The 17,695-nt window shown below is 34.8% G+C and overlaps 1 protein-coding gene across 5 annotated transcripts in view; it reads right to left on the reverse strand.

Moving 5' to 3' along the window:
• AHI1 (Abelson helper integration site 1) overlaps positions 1–17,695 on the reverse strand; it is a 93,084-nt gene that overhangs the window by 11,632 nt on the left and 63,757 nt on the right. For 4 of the 5 annotated variants that reach the window (XM_082757990.1, XM_082757991.1, XM_082757987.1 and 1 more), the window contains 4 exons: positions 13,749–13,807; positions 8,477–8,542; positions 6,054–6,216; positions 4,540–4,640 (listed from right to left, as the gene is read on the reverse strand). In XM_082757990.1, the coding sequence (XP_082614116.1) occupies positions 4,540–4,640; positions 6,054–6,216; positions 8,477–8,542; positions 13,749–13,807 (389 nt within the window). The remainder of the gene's footprint in view (positions 1–4,539; positions 4,641–6,053; positions 6,217–8,476; positions 8,543–13,748; positions 13,808–17,695) is intronic. The other variant, XM_082757989.1, reaches the window with a different exon arrangement.

Below are 17,695 nucleotides of genomic sequence, written 5' to 3' on the forward strand. Positions count from 1 at the left end.
ATAAATATACTAGGAAGAATATTTTCTTATGATTTTAATAGATATTTTAAATTACTGCTTTGTTTTGTCCATCACTCCTTCTCACTATTCCCACATAACCCAACTGAAATACTTAACATTCAGAATCTTTTTAGAGGCATTTGAAATAAAAAGTGGTAGGCCACCCCAAATTATAAAGCCTAATCACAAAGCTTTTAGACAGCAGTACATTTCTGGAAAAAAAAAAAAAAAAAAAAAAAGACGTACTACATTGAATTTGAAATGTCTCAGACTTGTGAAAATTTTACAAAACCCGAAATTCTGATTTCTAGCACAAAACTATCTGAATTCCTGTCTTTTCTGTATTCAGCTTAAGGCACCTGAAAACAGCAGATTTACTGGACCAGCCAGTTGATAGGTCTGCCCCCATTACTTGGAATTCTTCAACAGCATAGTGAGAGCTTCACTCCATGAAATTTCTATTGGCAGTTTAAATGTATGTTGTAATTAAACATGATTATGACCTAATTTTGTGGCTCGTGAGTTAAGTAACTCATAAGGCAGGAAAACGAGGTTTGCATAAAATTATTATGTTATGAATGCAAAGCTGATGGTAGAAATCATTTTGAAAGCTCTTTGAACTACAACAAAATGGCCTGTATTTGCAAAGATTAATATTGGACCCTAAGTATTACACACTCTTCAAATGTTAATGATTCCACTTAATTCACTCATCGTAATTTCTGATGCTTAGCTAGATAGTTAGGTACTTATAATACCTGCAGTTGGAAAACTGTTTTTAATAAGATTATACGGTATTGTCAGTGATACAAACTACCATATTATTCACCTGCATTTCAGGTGCCCTTTTCAGACTAGTATGGTAGCAAAATCTCATGAGTAGTTGCTATGATGATTTCCACAGTAATCACATTTTTGCAGTCTTAATTAAATATTTAAATATTCCCTAAAAATACACAAAGAACAAGAGATGTATCAAACCTGGATATAACTATTTGGGGAAGTACACTTGTGGGAGAAAAAAAGGTAAAAAAGGAGCATAACAACAAAAAGTATTGGTTATATTTTATAGTCTGTTTTAACAACTTAAGCAACAACTTATTTTTTTAATTCATTTTCTGGATTTAAAAAAAAAATGTGCTTCCTTTTCTGTCAAGATAAAAATAATAGGGTATTACAGAAAAATGATTTTTCATATTTCTTATGTAAAAGAAATTGGCATTTTCTTTCAGCTCTACTAATGAAAAAACCTGAAAGGAATAGGAAGAAAAGTTGCTGTGTCACTGCTGCAACACAGGAACTGCCATAACTGATCAGACCCCCAGTGGTCCTCTGAGCAGTTTTGTCTCAGAAGTATCTGGTATTGCCTAAAGTCAAAGCACTATAGAACTTTCCTTCACTATGACAAACAGCTCAGTGACATTTTTTTTTTTATGCAGTACTCAGCAGTTTTTGTAAAACCATTGCACTTGAAGGGATCTCATACTTTCCAGAGAGATTTAATTCATTTGCTGTAACTTCAACTTGGTATCTTTTTGGTGAATTATACAGTGTATATGTGAGTATGTGTAACCTAAAAAAAAAAAAAAAAAACAACAAACAAAAACAAAACAGCAGCCAGATTTGTGTTTCCTTCTTAGATGTTTTTGGAATCTCAGCCACTACATCATCCTTAAACTTTTTATTACAAAAATTAATCCCTGTATGTCTAAATTTTAACAATGTCTTGTAGTAGCTAATTTACCAGATTAACTAAGCATGGCATAAACAAGAATTTCCATCTCTAAATACTAGATGTGTTCCATTTCAGCTTAGTGTTCCCTGTTCTTGTTTAACAACAGGAGAGGGCGAAAAAAGATTGCATCCAATTTACCTCTCTACACCATGTATTATGGTGTACTTTCTTCTTCATTGCTCATTCTTTGATAGTATTTAACTTGTAACCATTATACCAATCTCTTATACCACTTTTTTCCAGCACTTGAAAACATTTTATGACTTTTCTTGACCCCTGGTGATTTTGTGGTGTTGATCAATGCTACACAAGATGAAAAGCAACATATCTGCCTTCTTTCAGACTATTATTGTATACTTTATGCATTTTTATGCATTATGCCATTTGAATATCTGCATGGATTGTATGTGCTTTGCTACAAAATTCAAACTAACGATTAAAGACATGGCAAATTTAATTTGAAGTGCCAGCAGAATCATAATAAAGAAAATGTTGATGAAATATTACTAAAACTGTTACTGGAAGAGCTACTAGTAATATAAAAACAATTGTTAGAATAAAATGTCAACTACAGACACTTTGACAAAACCTAGGACTAATCAAAAATTACTTCTTATAAAGTTGAATAATAAGTATTGGTTGTAACTGACAAATGTAAGTTAGTTCACAAAAATTGTTTTGATCTAGTTAAACTAGATTTCTACTAAACTAAAACAAAAATTAAAAGGTAGGACAAAAATGATCAAGTCTTAATGACAGTAACTACCTCAGCTCTTCTCCTGTTTATAATCTGTGTATGTGTGAAACAGGATGAGTGTAGCAACATATTCCATTTGTGATACCTTTCTTGCCTCCAGCAACATAGATAACAGATAAAAGAAATCCTCCTGCTTTCTAGTAATGAAGTTATTTTTTCTGAATTTGTTCCACTCTGACTTTAGAAGAAAGCATGTATCTGAAAGTAATGTACCCTTTTCTTTCTGGGACAATTATATTTGGCTTTTAGTTTCTCAGCCACGTAGCGGTAACAGATACTTCAGATTAATTATTACTAATCTATGTGGTGATTAATTTCATTTTTAAAGTATAGTTAGAAACATAACACTCATAGCATTCAATTTACAGCAGCTGGCTTCAACAGTACTGCCAAGTGAGTAATCCGTACTAAATAATTTAATAAATGTTACCTCCCTATTCACATATATAAAAACAAAAGTTACACAATGTAGGTTAATAGAAGTGGATTTGAGTGTTTTACCTTTCAACATTACAATATATTACATAGCAAAGATACACCATCTGATAAAAGAAAAAAAGTAACCAAGCCACTCTGCGTACTTTGAGTCCTGTAAATCAGACAAAGTATTAAATTCAATTTTAGAGAAATACATCGAAAAGTCAAATCACTTAAAAAGAATCTGAACAAAAATCCCGTTTAACTTAGTTATATTAGTAATATTTCACTAAATGAGTAGATGTTGAAAGCATACTTAAGAGGGCTACAAGCATTCTGGAATAAAACAATTCTTAAATTCTAACAGTTACTAAACTCATTTCTATTACTACTTTGCTGTTTTACAGTGTAAGACAATCATCATTATTTCACAGAAGGGGAACATGAGCTACACAGAAAGTTAGTAAGTTTCTGATTCTCTGTCTAGAGAAGTGAAAATTGTTTGGCCTGCTTTGAACAGGGCAGTATCTCAAAAGATCTAGAAAAAAATACCACCTCAATATTTTTTCCGTCACGTACCTTTTCTGTAACGTTACTAAAAACTGACTGCTATTCCTTTGCTGTTTTGTGCATTCCAACTTCTAACTAAAATCACAAACATAGGAATGTTTCTGCATGGAATACAATATGTGATGAATAAACAACAACAATGCTGTAACCCAAAAGCTGTATGCTATGGGAATGGAGAGACTTTATATCTGATCAAGACAAGAGCTTTAACAGTTGGTAAAAACTCTTATTTACTTACTTAAAATGTACTTAGGGATAAAAATAACTAACCAAGGAGACAACCCCTAAAAGCAGTAGTATCTTACATATTACAGCAGGAAATAATTATGCCTAGAATTAAGAAAAAGGGATGGAGTCAGAAAAACCAATATACTGTTCTGTGTAAGGTTTCTTGGTATTTCTTTCCTTTATTCCTCTAAACTATAAAGTCTCCTCCTGAGCAACCTACAGGATGAGAGCAGTCATTCATATCAGAGGATCATCATCAGCTTTTAAATAGAAAGATCCATTGACAAATAAGTAGGTTTGCATGCAGGATATTGCACGGTCTGGTAATGAGGCTTTATGATCATACTGGGTATCTTAATTAGGGAAGTACTACACGGACTGGAAAATGCTTCAGAAAACATCATAGCTTTTGTTCTTTTAGCAACCTGATAGATATGGAAATCTGATAGCAGAAAATTTGAAGATTCTGTGGGCAGTACATATTCCAAGAATGACAATCAAGTGCCAGACAATATGTCAGCTTTTGACAAATCCATGTTGTTCCTTAAAAACTTACTTCTCTCAAGTAACTGTTAGACACTTCTATCAACCTTGGATTCAATGGCAGATTAGGCACTCATTATAATGGTTCAGGAATAGGTAGAATAATTAATTGACACAAGATATGAACATTAGCCATCTGCTGAAAAAAATAATCTGCTGTACTGGAATGAAGTCTATGCATCAGATTTTTATTTTTTTTTCCAAAAAGAAAGGAAAATTAATATAGTCCACCTGGCATACAATGGATGTACTCTACCACTACTTACAGAACTTTCTTCTCAGTTATTACCTCTTGTAGTGTTGGAGAAGCTTCCTGTGCTTCTGTGGGTCCTTCAGACAGAAGAGGAACAGAATCCGATACTAATCCTGAAGGTTGTTCTTCATATTCTTCTGAAAACAGGATTCATAATTCACCATTGTGAGAGCCATGGAAGAATTATAGAAGCATCTATTTTATGTGAACGACTATGACATTATGATCTAACCAAAAATAGGATGTGATACTCATGTATCACATTTGTGATACTAATCAAAAATGTTTGAAACTAAACTTGATTGATCAAAAGTTGCCCATTAACTTTATGCTTAGATTTAAATTGGTAGGTAATAAAATAAAAATAATCAAACATTTACATGACTAGGAACAACAGCTATAGCAACAGCAATGAAATTCGTATTTCTTTTGATCCATTATTAATATGGTCAACAACTGAAACAAATTATACACTTCCCTCTGCTCCCAAGTTGGCCAACTACCTCAAAATATATTTGTTAAAACTTTCTCAAGAGCAACAGGACATTATTGAAGACTCTCCATAGAGACTGCTCTCTGGCTTATTTTGCAAGGAAGAGAACAAGGAGAAAACGCAGAGGATGCGTGAGGGGAGGACAAAGGGGAAGGACAGCAGTTCAACTAATTTTAAGTCGCATCATCTAGTTAACACAGTAGTATGGCCAAGCTTTTCTAAGGAATGGGCAGAAACATTAGAGTTCACTTGGAAGACAGTGGGAGGAACTAGAAAACTGGGGGAAAACATCTTGAGAAATGTTTGGTTAAAAGATTTCTAAACACCAGTATAACTGATAGCTAGATAGTTTAGGAAAGCAAATGTATTTCCTGTAGCATGCGACCACACAATATATACATAAATTGAATACTAACAACTGGCAGAATACTGAGCATCTTTACATCAGTTGACTCAGTCAGATGCTTCCTATATTTTCAGTTACATTTAGTTTTTGCTGTATTAGTTGAGTCAAAACCATTTTAATGATGAGGGCCTGGTAGCAAATTCAATGCTCAGACATGAGATTTAACCATCACCGCTCTTTTATAGCTTCATACTGAAATCCACCTACTTGGGAACAGAGCAATCTGCATTAGAGTTGAGGGGGGATTTTTTTTTTTTTAATGGTAACCAGTTAGAGCTAAGTAATATCGCCTATAAAAGCCTCAGATGCCAGCAAAATGCTAAGATGTGACCTAAAACATTGTCAAGGCAGGGCATGAACCAGACGGCTATATGTAAGAAAGACTGAGGAATCAATCCAGTTAACTGATAATCAAGTCAGTACTATATAAGCTGGAATGTTTAAGTGTCAATACCTTTTAAAGTCAGGTTTTCATCTTGCTAAGTGGTTAGCTAACTTGATACAATTTCTGCATTACAATAAGTCATCATTATGCCATCTGTGTACTACATAAATTCATATCTTCAGAATAATAAGCAGTACAGCATAGTAAAATCTTGGACCATCAGTTAAACCCACATTGGTATACCAGGAAGACAGCAGTAAACTTACTTTCACCAGCCACATAATTAGCTGGAAAATAGCCTTGCTGTCCATTTGCTAAGCTGCCAAACCACCAGTTATCATTATCTTTGTACAACACTTGGATAATGTCACTGCGATGGATGGTTAGCTCATCTGATCGATGCGCTGTGTAGTCATAAAGAGCCACTACCTAAAAGAGAGATAAGAGCACCACAGCTTTATCACAACCATGCCACAGAGAAAAAAGCGCAACATTCACTTCCTCTTGCAGAAAAGCAGCTGAAACCAAAGCTGCACTTTGGTAAAAGCTGAGGCTGTCTCAAGTTTTGCTAATGGGATCAGGGGTGGTGGGAAAGCAGCAGGAGAGGCAAGATAAAGGACTGTGGGATTGTAGAAATGGTTAAGAACATTCAATTCACTAAGATTAGCTTCAAAACAGCAGCTGTTAGTTTTATAAGCAATTTACTTGTGAAGCAAAAGGAAAAAAAACACTTCATACATTCACTTTCTCAGAATTGTTACACCACCTTCAGATCCCACTTTGTGCACATGAAGCATATGTGTTCAAACAAATACTTCACCAGTGCTACAGTTTTACCAGAAGGAAAATTGTAGTGGAAAAATGTCATTGCAAAGTTTTGCTTTGATCAGTTCCCATTTTTTTTGCTTGTTTAGAAATAAGGATTTGCATATATGATCTTAAAAATATCTGCAAAAAATAGGTATATGTTCCATTCCATATAGGAAAGCCATTTGCCACTGAAAAACACAATACATTTTAGGATAAAAGTGGTAACAGTGGTCAATACCATGCACACTACATATAATACATTACCTGAAGCCTGTTTTCTACTCTGAATGTGCAGATATCGAATATAATTTCTTATTTATTTCCCCTGTTCTATGAACAAAAATCTGTTCTGACAAATTCGAAGTCAGAGAAAAATGAGAAGAAGTGAACTGAAAGAATAAGGGAATTGCTCACTTCCCTCATTATAATTGGAAACAAAAATTATGACTTATTTTACACACAGAACACTATTTCCCTACATATAATTCTTACCTCAGATCCCCCTATGAAATCACAAATAAACAGGTCAGAAACAGGGATTATTAGGGAGTGATAGAAAGCGTAGGGGATTAGACAGAAAAGTCGTTATGAAAATAGGGATTTGGAGTAAACTTTCTTTTATTACCTATGAATGTGTTTAAATCCCAAAACTGCTGATCTGTACAGTGCTTTTCATATTTGTATTTCTATTTTCAGTATGGTCACCTACAAGTTCTAGGTGTAAAAACTTAACCAACGTCATTTGTATGACATTGTATGAAAATACTTGCATATCACTGATGAATCACTTATGAATGGGAAAAGATGAAAATGTTTCTACCATTGAAAGTTGAATTTGTGAGCTGGTCAGCATCAAAGCATTAATACCAGCTTAGCTGTCAGTGGACAGGAAATACATCTAAATGTGTGTACAGTAATCATGAGCTTACATAAAGGAGCTAAACAATGACCATCCTTTGTCATAATTCTCCTCCCTGCATTAACGAAGCTAATACAACTACAGGTGATGTTGACAGTATAGAAATATGAACTACAGAATAGAACAGAGCCAAATTAAAACATGCTACACAGCACCATACGGAAGCAGTGCAGCACTGGAAGCTTAAATGATCATGTCCAGTAAGGGGTGCTATAACAGTGGCCACTTCAGCTCAATGGCGAAGGATTCCTTAGCGATAATACTATGAAAGGTCACGTAAGGTAAAAGGAATTTAGCACTAATTACTTAGCAGAATGAAACCCAACGAAAAGCAGAGTAATAAATACTTTTTGCTGTGCCTTTTTGCAAGGCAGTTTTCATGTAAATGTTTTGTTGTTTGGAAAAAATTACAAAAATTCAGTAACATGGAAACACTGCCAACAAACAGTTCAAACCAACCAAGCAAGCACCGCAATCTGTCTCCCAGAAATAAAAAATTAAAATACCAATGTGTCCTGTACCACAACTGGTTTAACAAGCCTGACAATTTAAAAGAAATGTGGAAATTGCTGTTATATTCTCTGGAGACAAATGATCAGAAAATGAGCATGAGGGAGAAATGCATCTCAGGACCAAAGAAGAATGTAAAAGCCTCACAATTATGCCCAAAGCAATGGAGTTTCTTCTGATGTGATATTCAGATATGTGTTCAATGCTGTCTGGGTCCAAATCAAAAAGAAAAAGTTAAAATCTATATCCATCAACATTTTATGAAATAACTTTTCAGGAGTGATATAAGAACAACAGTAACATGGGTAATGGTGGTTATGAACATGATGATAAGGATAACCTAGGGTGGAAAAAAAAAAAATTGGGATCATACTAGAAAAGAAGTTTTCAAAAGCACAAATGCTGTGCAACAGGTAATGGAGATAATGCAAAAAATTACATAATACTTACTGTCTCTTGCCTGAGCGGGCAACTGCTTCCTCCTCTTTCCCCCAGTGCAGCTAGGCAGTCGTCATTCTAGAAGAAGAAATGATTTGATAACTTTAACATGAAGTATTTTAATAAACTACAATTTTAAGTATTTTCCATATTTGTTACATCTGCTGCTGCAGCAAAAAAAAAAATACAATAAAAATACTTCTTTACAAAAGAAAAAGCAGAAGTGATGTTGAGCAACCATGAGTAATATTGACTCTATAGATGTTTAGAATATATTCACTAAGTTTTTCAAGTGTGTACACCCTGCTAAAGACAACATGTGGGAGGACAGGATTGATGATTACACAGTCTAAGCTTGTCTGCACTGAAAATAATACTGTAGATGTTTAAGAAATTGTTGCAGTTAACTTTACCTCTGAACTGGTATGCAAAAGATGTCACTTTCACGTAATAGAGAATTTCAGATTGGTCTTAATAACCAATACTTTCACATTCAGTTCTAATTGCTCCATCTTTGACACTTACTCTTCAGACTTCCAATGAAGTCAAAGGAATACCATATATAAAATGTAATAATTAGGATGTGCAAGTAGCTACAAAATTTGATTTCTGTCAAAAAACAGAGCCTTTCATTTGCAAGATAGAAAACAGAAATACAGTGAAAATTAGCAGAAGAGAAATCAGAACAATGGAAGAGATTGAACTTCTTTGCTGGTTGCTTAAATTAACTTTTTCCAATGGCTTATTTTCACAATGTAGAAACCAGTTTCCCCTAGATTTTGCATGCATCAAAGGATACCAACTACATTGTGGAATAGAAATATTACATAGCAATTAAAATATTTTAGAAGAATCAAATGTGAATATTGTGGAGTAAACAACATTTCCAGCTATAACAGATTGTGCCATGTTATAAACATTGATATTTGAGAATTTCTAACATGGTTCTTTTTCATATTTTAGAGACCATTAAACTGTCTTTTGCATTAAGTTTTCTCTTTTTTAAAAAAAGTACTTAAAACATATTGCTCCCTTTATTATCTATTTATGTTAGGATGATTCAAGAAACATCATTATTGCAATCTTCAGCAGAATAAATGGCATTCTGTAGGACAGAGATTCTTGCCCTTGCACATTGTTTTCTTAACTTAGCTATGCTTATCCCACACAGTAAAGAAATCCTTTACACTCCTGCAAACCAAGGTTTCATCTTGTCTCCAGATTGTTTAGGCAGCATCACAGTAGTTACATACACACACAATGCATACTGATGAATGCAGTACAAAAGTGAACAGTTGCACTCGGTTCTTATAATTTACTGGAACATCTAAGCCTACCACCTAGGGTTCTGAATAATTGTGGGTATATACAGAGGACAAAAACAAAACAAAACAAAAAAGACCCAACAAAACAAAACAACAACAAAAAACCAAACCCGCCTGATTTGATAAGCAAATTTTGAACAAAGAATAGTGGAAGTGCAGTTCAGAGTAAGAGGCTTGATCAATGGTCTACCGGTAGCTAGCAGTGCCTTCCACGTTTCAGCCAATTCTCATTTTTCACTCTCAAGGTTAAGAGAACTGTGCAGGCAATGTGCTTAGCCTGTGGGATGGGAGTGCCTCCTGTTGCTCAAAAATGATTCATCAGAATTATTAGTAGTATTATTTAGGTATCTAGCTCAGGTACTCACATTGCCCCATTTATTGTGTCTCAATCTGACTTTTTTTTTTTTTTTTTTAATAAAGTATTTATGTGCTCTCAAACACTCGATGTAAGAAGATCTTGAAAGGAGCAAGTTGTTTGGAAATAACAAGCTAAAATCCATGAGTCATCCTGAGACTATGCCGAATGTTCTCAGATACTGCATTAAACTTTTAAGGCAACAACAATCCAGAGAATTTCTTCTTAAAGAGGTACACGAAACACAACATAGGCTGCCCGTACATCCCCCTTCCAGTCCCTGTGGCAGCTGAAACACGAATTGGGGAATTGCCTGCGGCTGCTTACCACAAGCGTGCTAACCCTGTATAGTACCGGAGCCGGCTCTGCCACGCCATGTAATTTATCAAACATCCTAACTACCAGTTGCTCTGGTACCAACCCAGCAAAAACAAGTGGCTTTTCAGCCCAAAAACACTAGATTTTTTTTATGTCATATCAAAAGATTAAGCCATATTTTCAGGATTACAAAAAAAAGCAACAGGTGTACTGAAGTGTATAAATACATTGTTCTTAATGTAATGTTAATGTCTTTTTTTAATGCAAGATGGAAGCCAGTTAATCCTTTTCTTACATCCAAACAGACATGGGGTCTATAGTTATGCTCCAAGGAGCTGGTCTTACTGTGAGGCAAACCATCTGTGAGAAAATGGAATAAAATGCTTGTTGAAAAAGCCCACCATGTCACATTGATTTGGCTCAGACAAAACTGTGAGGAGCTTTTAGCATAAGGAACATCCTCAGATGAAGACAAATGGATCCAGCAGTTGATTCAGAGTTCCACACCATGGAGCATTTTATCGGTTATCCACAACAGGCCCACTTAAAGCTTCGGTTTTACTAACAAAAATGAACAAAAAATGTTTTAATAACTAATATGAGAGAGCACTGCAGGTAAGAGTGACCTGGTAAGTAAGTTGCTGTATCAAGTGTCACTGATTCCTAGTAATAGCACTAATTAAAATATTTATGGCTTCTTCTTAACTGGGCAGTTCCAGTGATTGTGGTAACAGAGGTTTTGCTTTTATATTCAGGCAGATTCAGGTGGCCAACAAGATTTGGGCATCAGAGAACATTCATGACCTTAACAGAAGCAGCACTGAGTAAGAAATGATATGTTTTACCGCCTTTTCTGAAGAATGACAACAGTTCATTTCCAGCACTAAACAAATATACTCCAAGTACCACAAATATCTGCCCTTTTGCTGGCAGAGGGAGAGACTCAGTGACACAAAGGACAAACGTCTCTCTCCTTGATGCTGCACAGTGCCACAGCTTCTCTCCAGTTCCCTTTACCTCTTTCTGCCAGAGTGGAAGGGAAGAGAAACTGGGAGCATGACTTCTGCAGTCACTCCAGCCAGGACACAGGGAATGCATGTTACAGCTTCCCTTGTCTGCCCAACAGATCTGTGCCTCGGTGCTTAACAGCTGAGGTTCTGAGACTAAGGTTTGTTGTTGTTGTTGTTTTGGTTTTTTTTGGTGGTGGTGGCTTTGCTTTTGCTTGTTTTTAAGGACAGAAAATTAGAAATGAACACACAACACTGGAGAAAAAACAACGTGACTTGCTTAAAATGTGATAATACTGAAAGCATTTTTAAAATTTATGGAATCTGAGCTTCTACAGTTTCTCTGTTGTTTTCATTTTTCCTTATTAAGCCAAGTGTTAGAAATTTACTTAATCCTCTCCTTCCCTGAGTATGTAATCTCTTTACTCCAGGAGCTGAAGTTTTAAATGAAACACAAAATAAGCTGAGAGTTAACATAAAGTAATGTAATATTGTTAGCACTGTCATATTTTTGTTCTTGCTCTCTGGTCTAATTAATTGTCAACACATGCTGAGCTCAGGACACTTAACTGCACAAATTTAGTCTACAGGAAACAGAAGTACAAGGACAGTATTAACAGCTAAATTAAAATGATTCTAAAAGCATTAGCTGCTAGGAATAATGTACTCTTCTTTCGTCTTAATTAATCTGTCTGCTATCATGAAACTAGTGTAAAGGTACTTCCTTAGGCTTCAGATGACTACAATCCTTATTTGATTACAGCCTTTCAATATTTAATGAGCATGGGAATCTATAATCTGCCTAGAGGAAATAAAACAAAAAACAAAAAAACAATAACCTGTGCCAGGCTGCACTTTATTGAAACCTACAATGTACAAACAGAAAACAGAAATGCAAACACAGCTGCTGCAGTAAAGCCCACAGGGATTAAAAAAAAAAAAGAAAGAAAAAAAGGAAGAAAAAAGAAAAAAAGGGAAAAAAAAGATCAATTCAGATGTATGTGGAATACTCCAGCTCCTAAAATTACTCAAAACCTTTTCAACTGTTTTGTCATTTGTTACTATTTTCCGTTCTTGATATGAACAAATCAATTTACCTGCTCTAGCAGCATATACATATTTCTGCATATTTATATACCAGAAAATGCAACTAAAATATTCAAAACCTTAATCTAACCCTCAGGAAAAAATATTTAGTATTTACCAAAACAGCTGATCGTATAAATGCTTATAAAGCTTTCTGTGACAGAGAACACTGACATACTTGTTGAATAATTTATCATTTTTCCTAAAAATTAGACAGTGATGGTTTATAAGTGAAAAATGTGTAAACGAGAACCAATTAGACAAAAAATAAATTTCCATTGCTTTTCCATAGCAATGGAAAACTGAACTTTCAAAATTTTTGGTGAATCCTATGCACCTTACAAGCCTACTGTTAAGAGATTCTGTTAGCAGATAAATGATGCAAGTCCAAAAAAAAATCCCAAACCTAAAACTGTAAAACAGTTATAAATACTCCATGTTAATTTATGTCATTTTCTAACATTTCTCTGAGATGTTTCAATTACTATACAATTAACACAGAATGTTAAATGCTGATATTCTGTACATGGGGGCAGGGAGGACTAACATCTGCTGTACAACAGGCCCAGCCTTCTAGAGCTCCCTACACTTTCAATGTCCACTCGCTCTTCCATCATCTGATGAGTCCCTCCATGCTTAATCCAGGTTTATCAAGTGTGTAGTTGGAATTAATGGCATTTACAGATCCTGCTGGATTTTTATTACAGTGATCAGGAAACAAGAAATATAATAAAGGAAAAAATAACATTACTGTATGCTTCCAATCAATACTTACATATAGGCAATTAAATTAACAGAGGATAACTGTGATGTCACTTGTTACAAAAAGATGAAATATAAGTAAACAGTAAAAACAGGATTAAATTTCAAGATACTGTCCCATTTTTCTCCCCCTATCAATGCCTACATTCTTAATAAGAATCAATAATACTGGACTGATTCTGGCTTATTTATTTCTAGACAACAAAATGTAAAACTTGAAAAAAATAAAGCTTTAATTTGCAGATATCTGATCTCTCTACCAGCTAGCAGTGGCAGAACCTTATTTGCCCTTGCAGACAATTTGCTTGAAGATACTTCTTTTGTGAATAAAGACAGGATAAAAAAACCCTCTCTACAATAAGAACTTGTGAATAATGACATTTTATAGTTAAACATCAATTTTAAAAAAATGCAAAGATAGAATTCCTTACCGTCTGTATTCTACCCAATAGTGTTCCGCTAAGAGGATTTCCTACTGGGCTGAAACACCCTGTGAAAAGAAAAGGCTGTGAATTTTTTGCTTGTTATCCTTTTCCACCGAATAAACCATTTTATTTTAAAATCATTATGTTAGCAGGATATGTTTGACAAAATTCTAATGAAAAGCAGCAGCATCTTTCAGTCGCAACTATGCATCCTTCAGTCAGGAACAGTTGGAGGGTTTATTTAACTAACAGACCTGACACAAGGTTAACTAATCCAATATTTCCATTCAAATGATTTGGAGAAATAGCTCAAGCTATGTCCACATGCCACCTCGTGCTCAGAGCTGACACTATTATCTAGCCTGTATTGCTTTTCTCTTCATTGAATTTCCAAGTAATGCATACAAAGTTTTCCAACAGAAACGATCACAAAAACTCTCAAAGGAATTACTTCCTTATTTTATCTGAAAGAATAACTATGCCTATTCAGTAGTTCCCTTTGATCATCCGAGTTCCTATCACAACACATCTTGCTGTTTATTTTATTCATTCTCAACATAGCGCATTTGAACAAGTACTTGTAAATTCTTTTCTTTCCAAACTATTATGTTAACTACTAAGCCAAGGAAAATCCTTTCATCACTTATGGATTTATCTTCTTGTTACTGGTCTCCTCAGCTGTATACTTAAGAAAGCATCTTAAAAAGATACAAAAATCTGAAAATTGTTGAACACGACAATGAAAAATGCTACTGCTTCGCTGGAGAATGGTTTATTTTTTCTTAAGTATAGTGATGCCAGACAACACAGAGTTAAGCTCACTGGATTTTCTCTGTGAGACACTAGATTTGAAACAAGCTTTGTTTTCGAACACGAGTGAGTTCTGAAAACTCATTTTCATTTACCACTCCAAAAGCCTACTCTTAAGGAGCCCAGTATATGAATAAAGAGGATTTCTGAGATTCAGATTCCCATGTACTGGCACAACTCCATAGGGAAGCTTGCACAATTCCACCTACAGTATACTTTCTAAAGTGTAGTGGTTTAGACTTTCACAGGAGATTTACTCATAAATGTTTAATCATTAAGATACTTAGATATTTCTAAATATAATAAAAGATGCAAGATCAAGCAATCGTAATTAAGCCATGCTCCTGCAGATCATTCGTATGTCAATGTGTTTTTTTTTCTTTTGAGAAATCCTAGATAAGTACAATAATTAATTTTTAAATCTAGTATATGAACTAAAAAAATGTGATTTTAATCATTTCAAAAATGTTTGTATAAATTCTGAAATTCTTCATTTTGAAAGACTTACTTTGATTTTTATTTCATTAATTAATTTCCACTCTGTGGAAGAGGAAAAGAGATGAGAATAGAAACTGCATTCTGAATTCAACTGACACTCCAAGATGGTAGATCTGAAGCTTACATTTCTTCAAGTATGTTATTTGCCAAAATACATATGGATATACTATTGCATACAGGTGTCATATCAACAATTTGATTAAAAGCAATTCAAACTCAAGACCAATAAAATATCTGCATGACAAAAAAAAATATTTTTCCCTTTAGATAACTATAGTGTCTTTGCCAGTTCACATAAATCCATTCTAAGGTAAAAGTTGTAAAACACATATCATGAAATCAATTGCTTATTTGAAAAAATATCTTCCTAATAAAAAAAAGCATTTTTAATTAAAATCAGTAACACTAATTATTTTCCTGTTCTCCTGTGGAAAAAAGATTTATTACCACTAAGTACTTCAGGACTGTATTTATGTACATGTATGTGAGTACTCCTGTGGGTCTCTATGTGCAGCTGCTTGTCAAGTGAAGACTTAATTGAGGGAATATCAGTCTAACCATAAAACCTGAATAAAGGCAGTGCAGACCTCTTCTGCTGCAAGCACAGAAAAGAGACAGATTTGTAACTCAAAGACGTAAGGAGTACTGTACTGAATTCTACCATCTAGCACTGGTTGTGACTTAGCATTTCCTGTTAGCAGAGCCTTCTTTCAAAGCAAGCAGGGAATTCCTATTACTTTGCTTGGGATGTAAATGCTGACCAGAGCACAGCACACTCGGTTTCAAGTGTTCTGTGCTCCACACAGCCAATGCTATTTGTTCATATTGATCGTGATCTGGTTACATCCGACTGTTCTCTAGTGTTATCTATAGTTGTTTTCAGCTATCAAGCATTGCCTTATTAGCCTTCACATTGATGACACTGACATTTAAAAACCACAGTTGAAACCTCCCTCATTCACAAAACAAGGTCCATTCAGCAAGCAAGGGAATCCATCCCTTCTTTCTCAAAGGATGCAGTAGATTTTTAAAGCAATGCTACACAGTTATTGGCTTGACTTGGTTCCACGCTTGATGAAGCATGTAAGTGACACCAAGCAGGTGTGACTAACAGCCTCAGCAGTGCTTGCTTCCATTCTCTCTGACCTAGGCTGGGCAAACATTTCAACTACTGCATTGAGGTATTGAAACTGAGGTCAGGATTGCAGAAGGACATTTCATCCAAAAATGATGTTTACAGAACACCATGACTTGTGGGGGCTTTTACTTAGCCTGATAAAGGTAATTAAATCTCCTGTAAGGTCAAACCTGAAAAAAAAACATTCCCTTAGGTCATTTTGGACTGCCTTATCTTAATGATGCTTCAGAATCACTACTGGGGAAGCGCTTCTATTGACTCAGAGGATTTATTTGAACTTTCCAACAATCATCTCTGTTAACAGCTTCTGATGTCACCTTCAACGTCCTGTACATCTCGAGAAGCTAATCTGTGAAAGTAATACTGTGAAAGTATGAACATTTGAATTACTGTATTTCCTATTACTCTTCACTGATTCTTCAGAGGTCTCATTCATAAGGAATTTTATATGAGAAGAATAAATCACTTCTAGGAAAACCTACTGCTAATGTCCAAATGTGATGTTAAATGTCTCAAAACAATAGGTGGTATTGCTTTTTCTCATATGACCAGAATTTCCCCGTTGACACAATTTAACAGCAGGACAGCTCTTATTATTTAGTGAGTCCAAGCATGCACTGAGTTTATGAAAATGACAATCAAACTGATAACTTCTGAGAAACAATATAGCTGGCTTCCTTGATGTGGAGTCTCAAATTGTATTAGTTTCCTGTACAACTTGAAAAGTGGACTGCAAGTGCATCCTTTGTCCCCTGGCCATTTCTGGCAATATACACGTATACTCTCCCAGTATAAGGATAACTAAAGAGAAAAGATAACCAGGTATGTGTCCTCCTACCCAAAAAAGCATGTCCGCATTACAAGATTCCCAGTTTTATTGTGTGCTTTCACTGGAAGAAAAATATTACCCCCTGCTCTAGATAAGCACGTTGCGTGAAGTGATCAAATTCCAAATAGTTGGGCTGAAATACACAGGAAGCAGACGAGTTCAGTTCCACACAGATTAGATTTATACAGAAATTTAAATGAGGAAGTAGCTTCTATTTCACAACAATGATAACAACAGTGCCCCCAAAATAGCACTAGCAATTAATTGAGAACACTTCCTATTAAACAGCAGCATCTTTGGTTATTGCATTTGTTCTAAAGTAATAGCAAGAGAGCCAGGACAGGGACAAAATGTCCTTCTAGGTAGTGACATGATTACACTATTATCATTTTGGGGCACCTATGACAGCCTAATATGAAATGTTTATGTGAAAACATCCTCTTAACAGAGGCTGAGACAGAATTCACTTTTTTTTTTTTTTTTTTTTTTAACTTTTCAAAAGAACAGTTTTTCTCCCTTCATGAAATTCTTGATAAACTAATTCTGTAAATCAATAAGTGTATTTCTGCATCATAAATCTCCAGTAATTCTAATTTCATGGAATCTACAGTTAGTGAAATCATCCAAAGGTTTAGCATGGAAAGTCCTCAGAAAATCAATGAACAATACCACTGAACA

Source organism: Aythya marila (assembly GCF_965140915.1).
Source record: "Aythya marila genome assembly, chromosome: 3".
NCBI lineage: Eukaryota > Metazoa > Chordata > Aves > Anseriformes > Anatidae > Aythya > Aythya marila.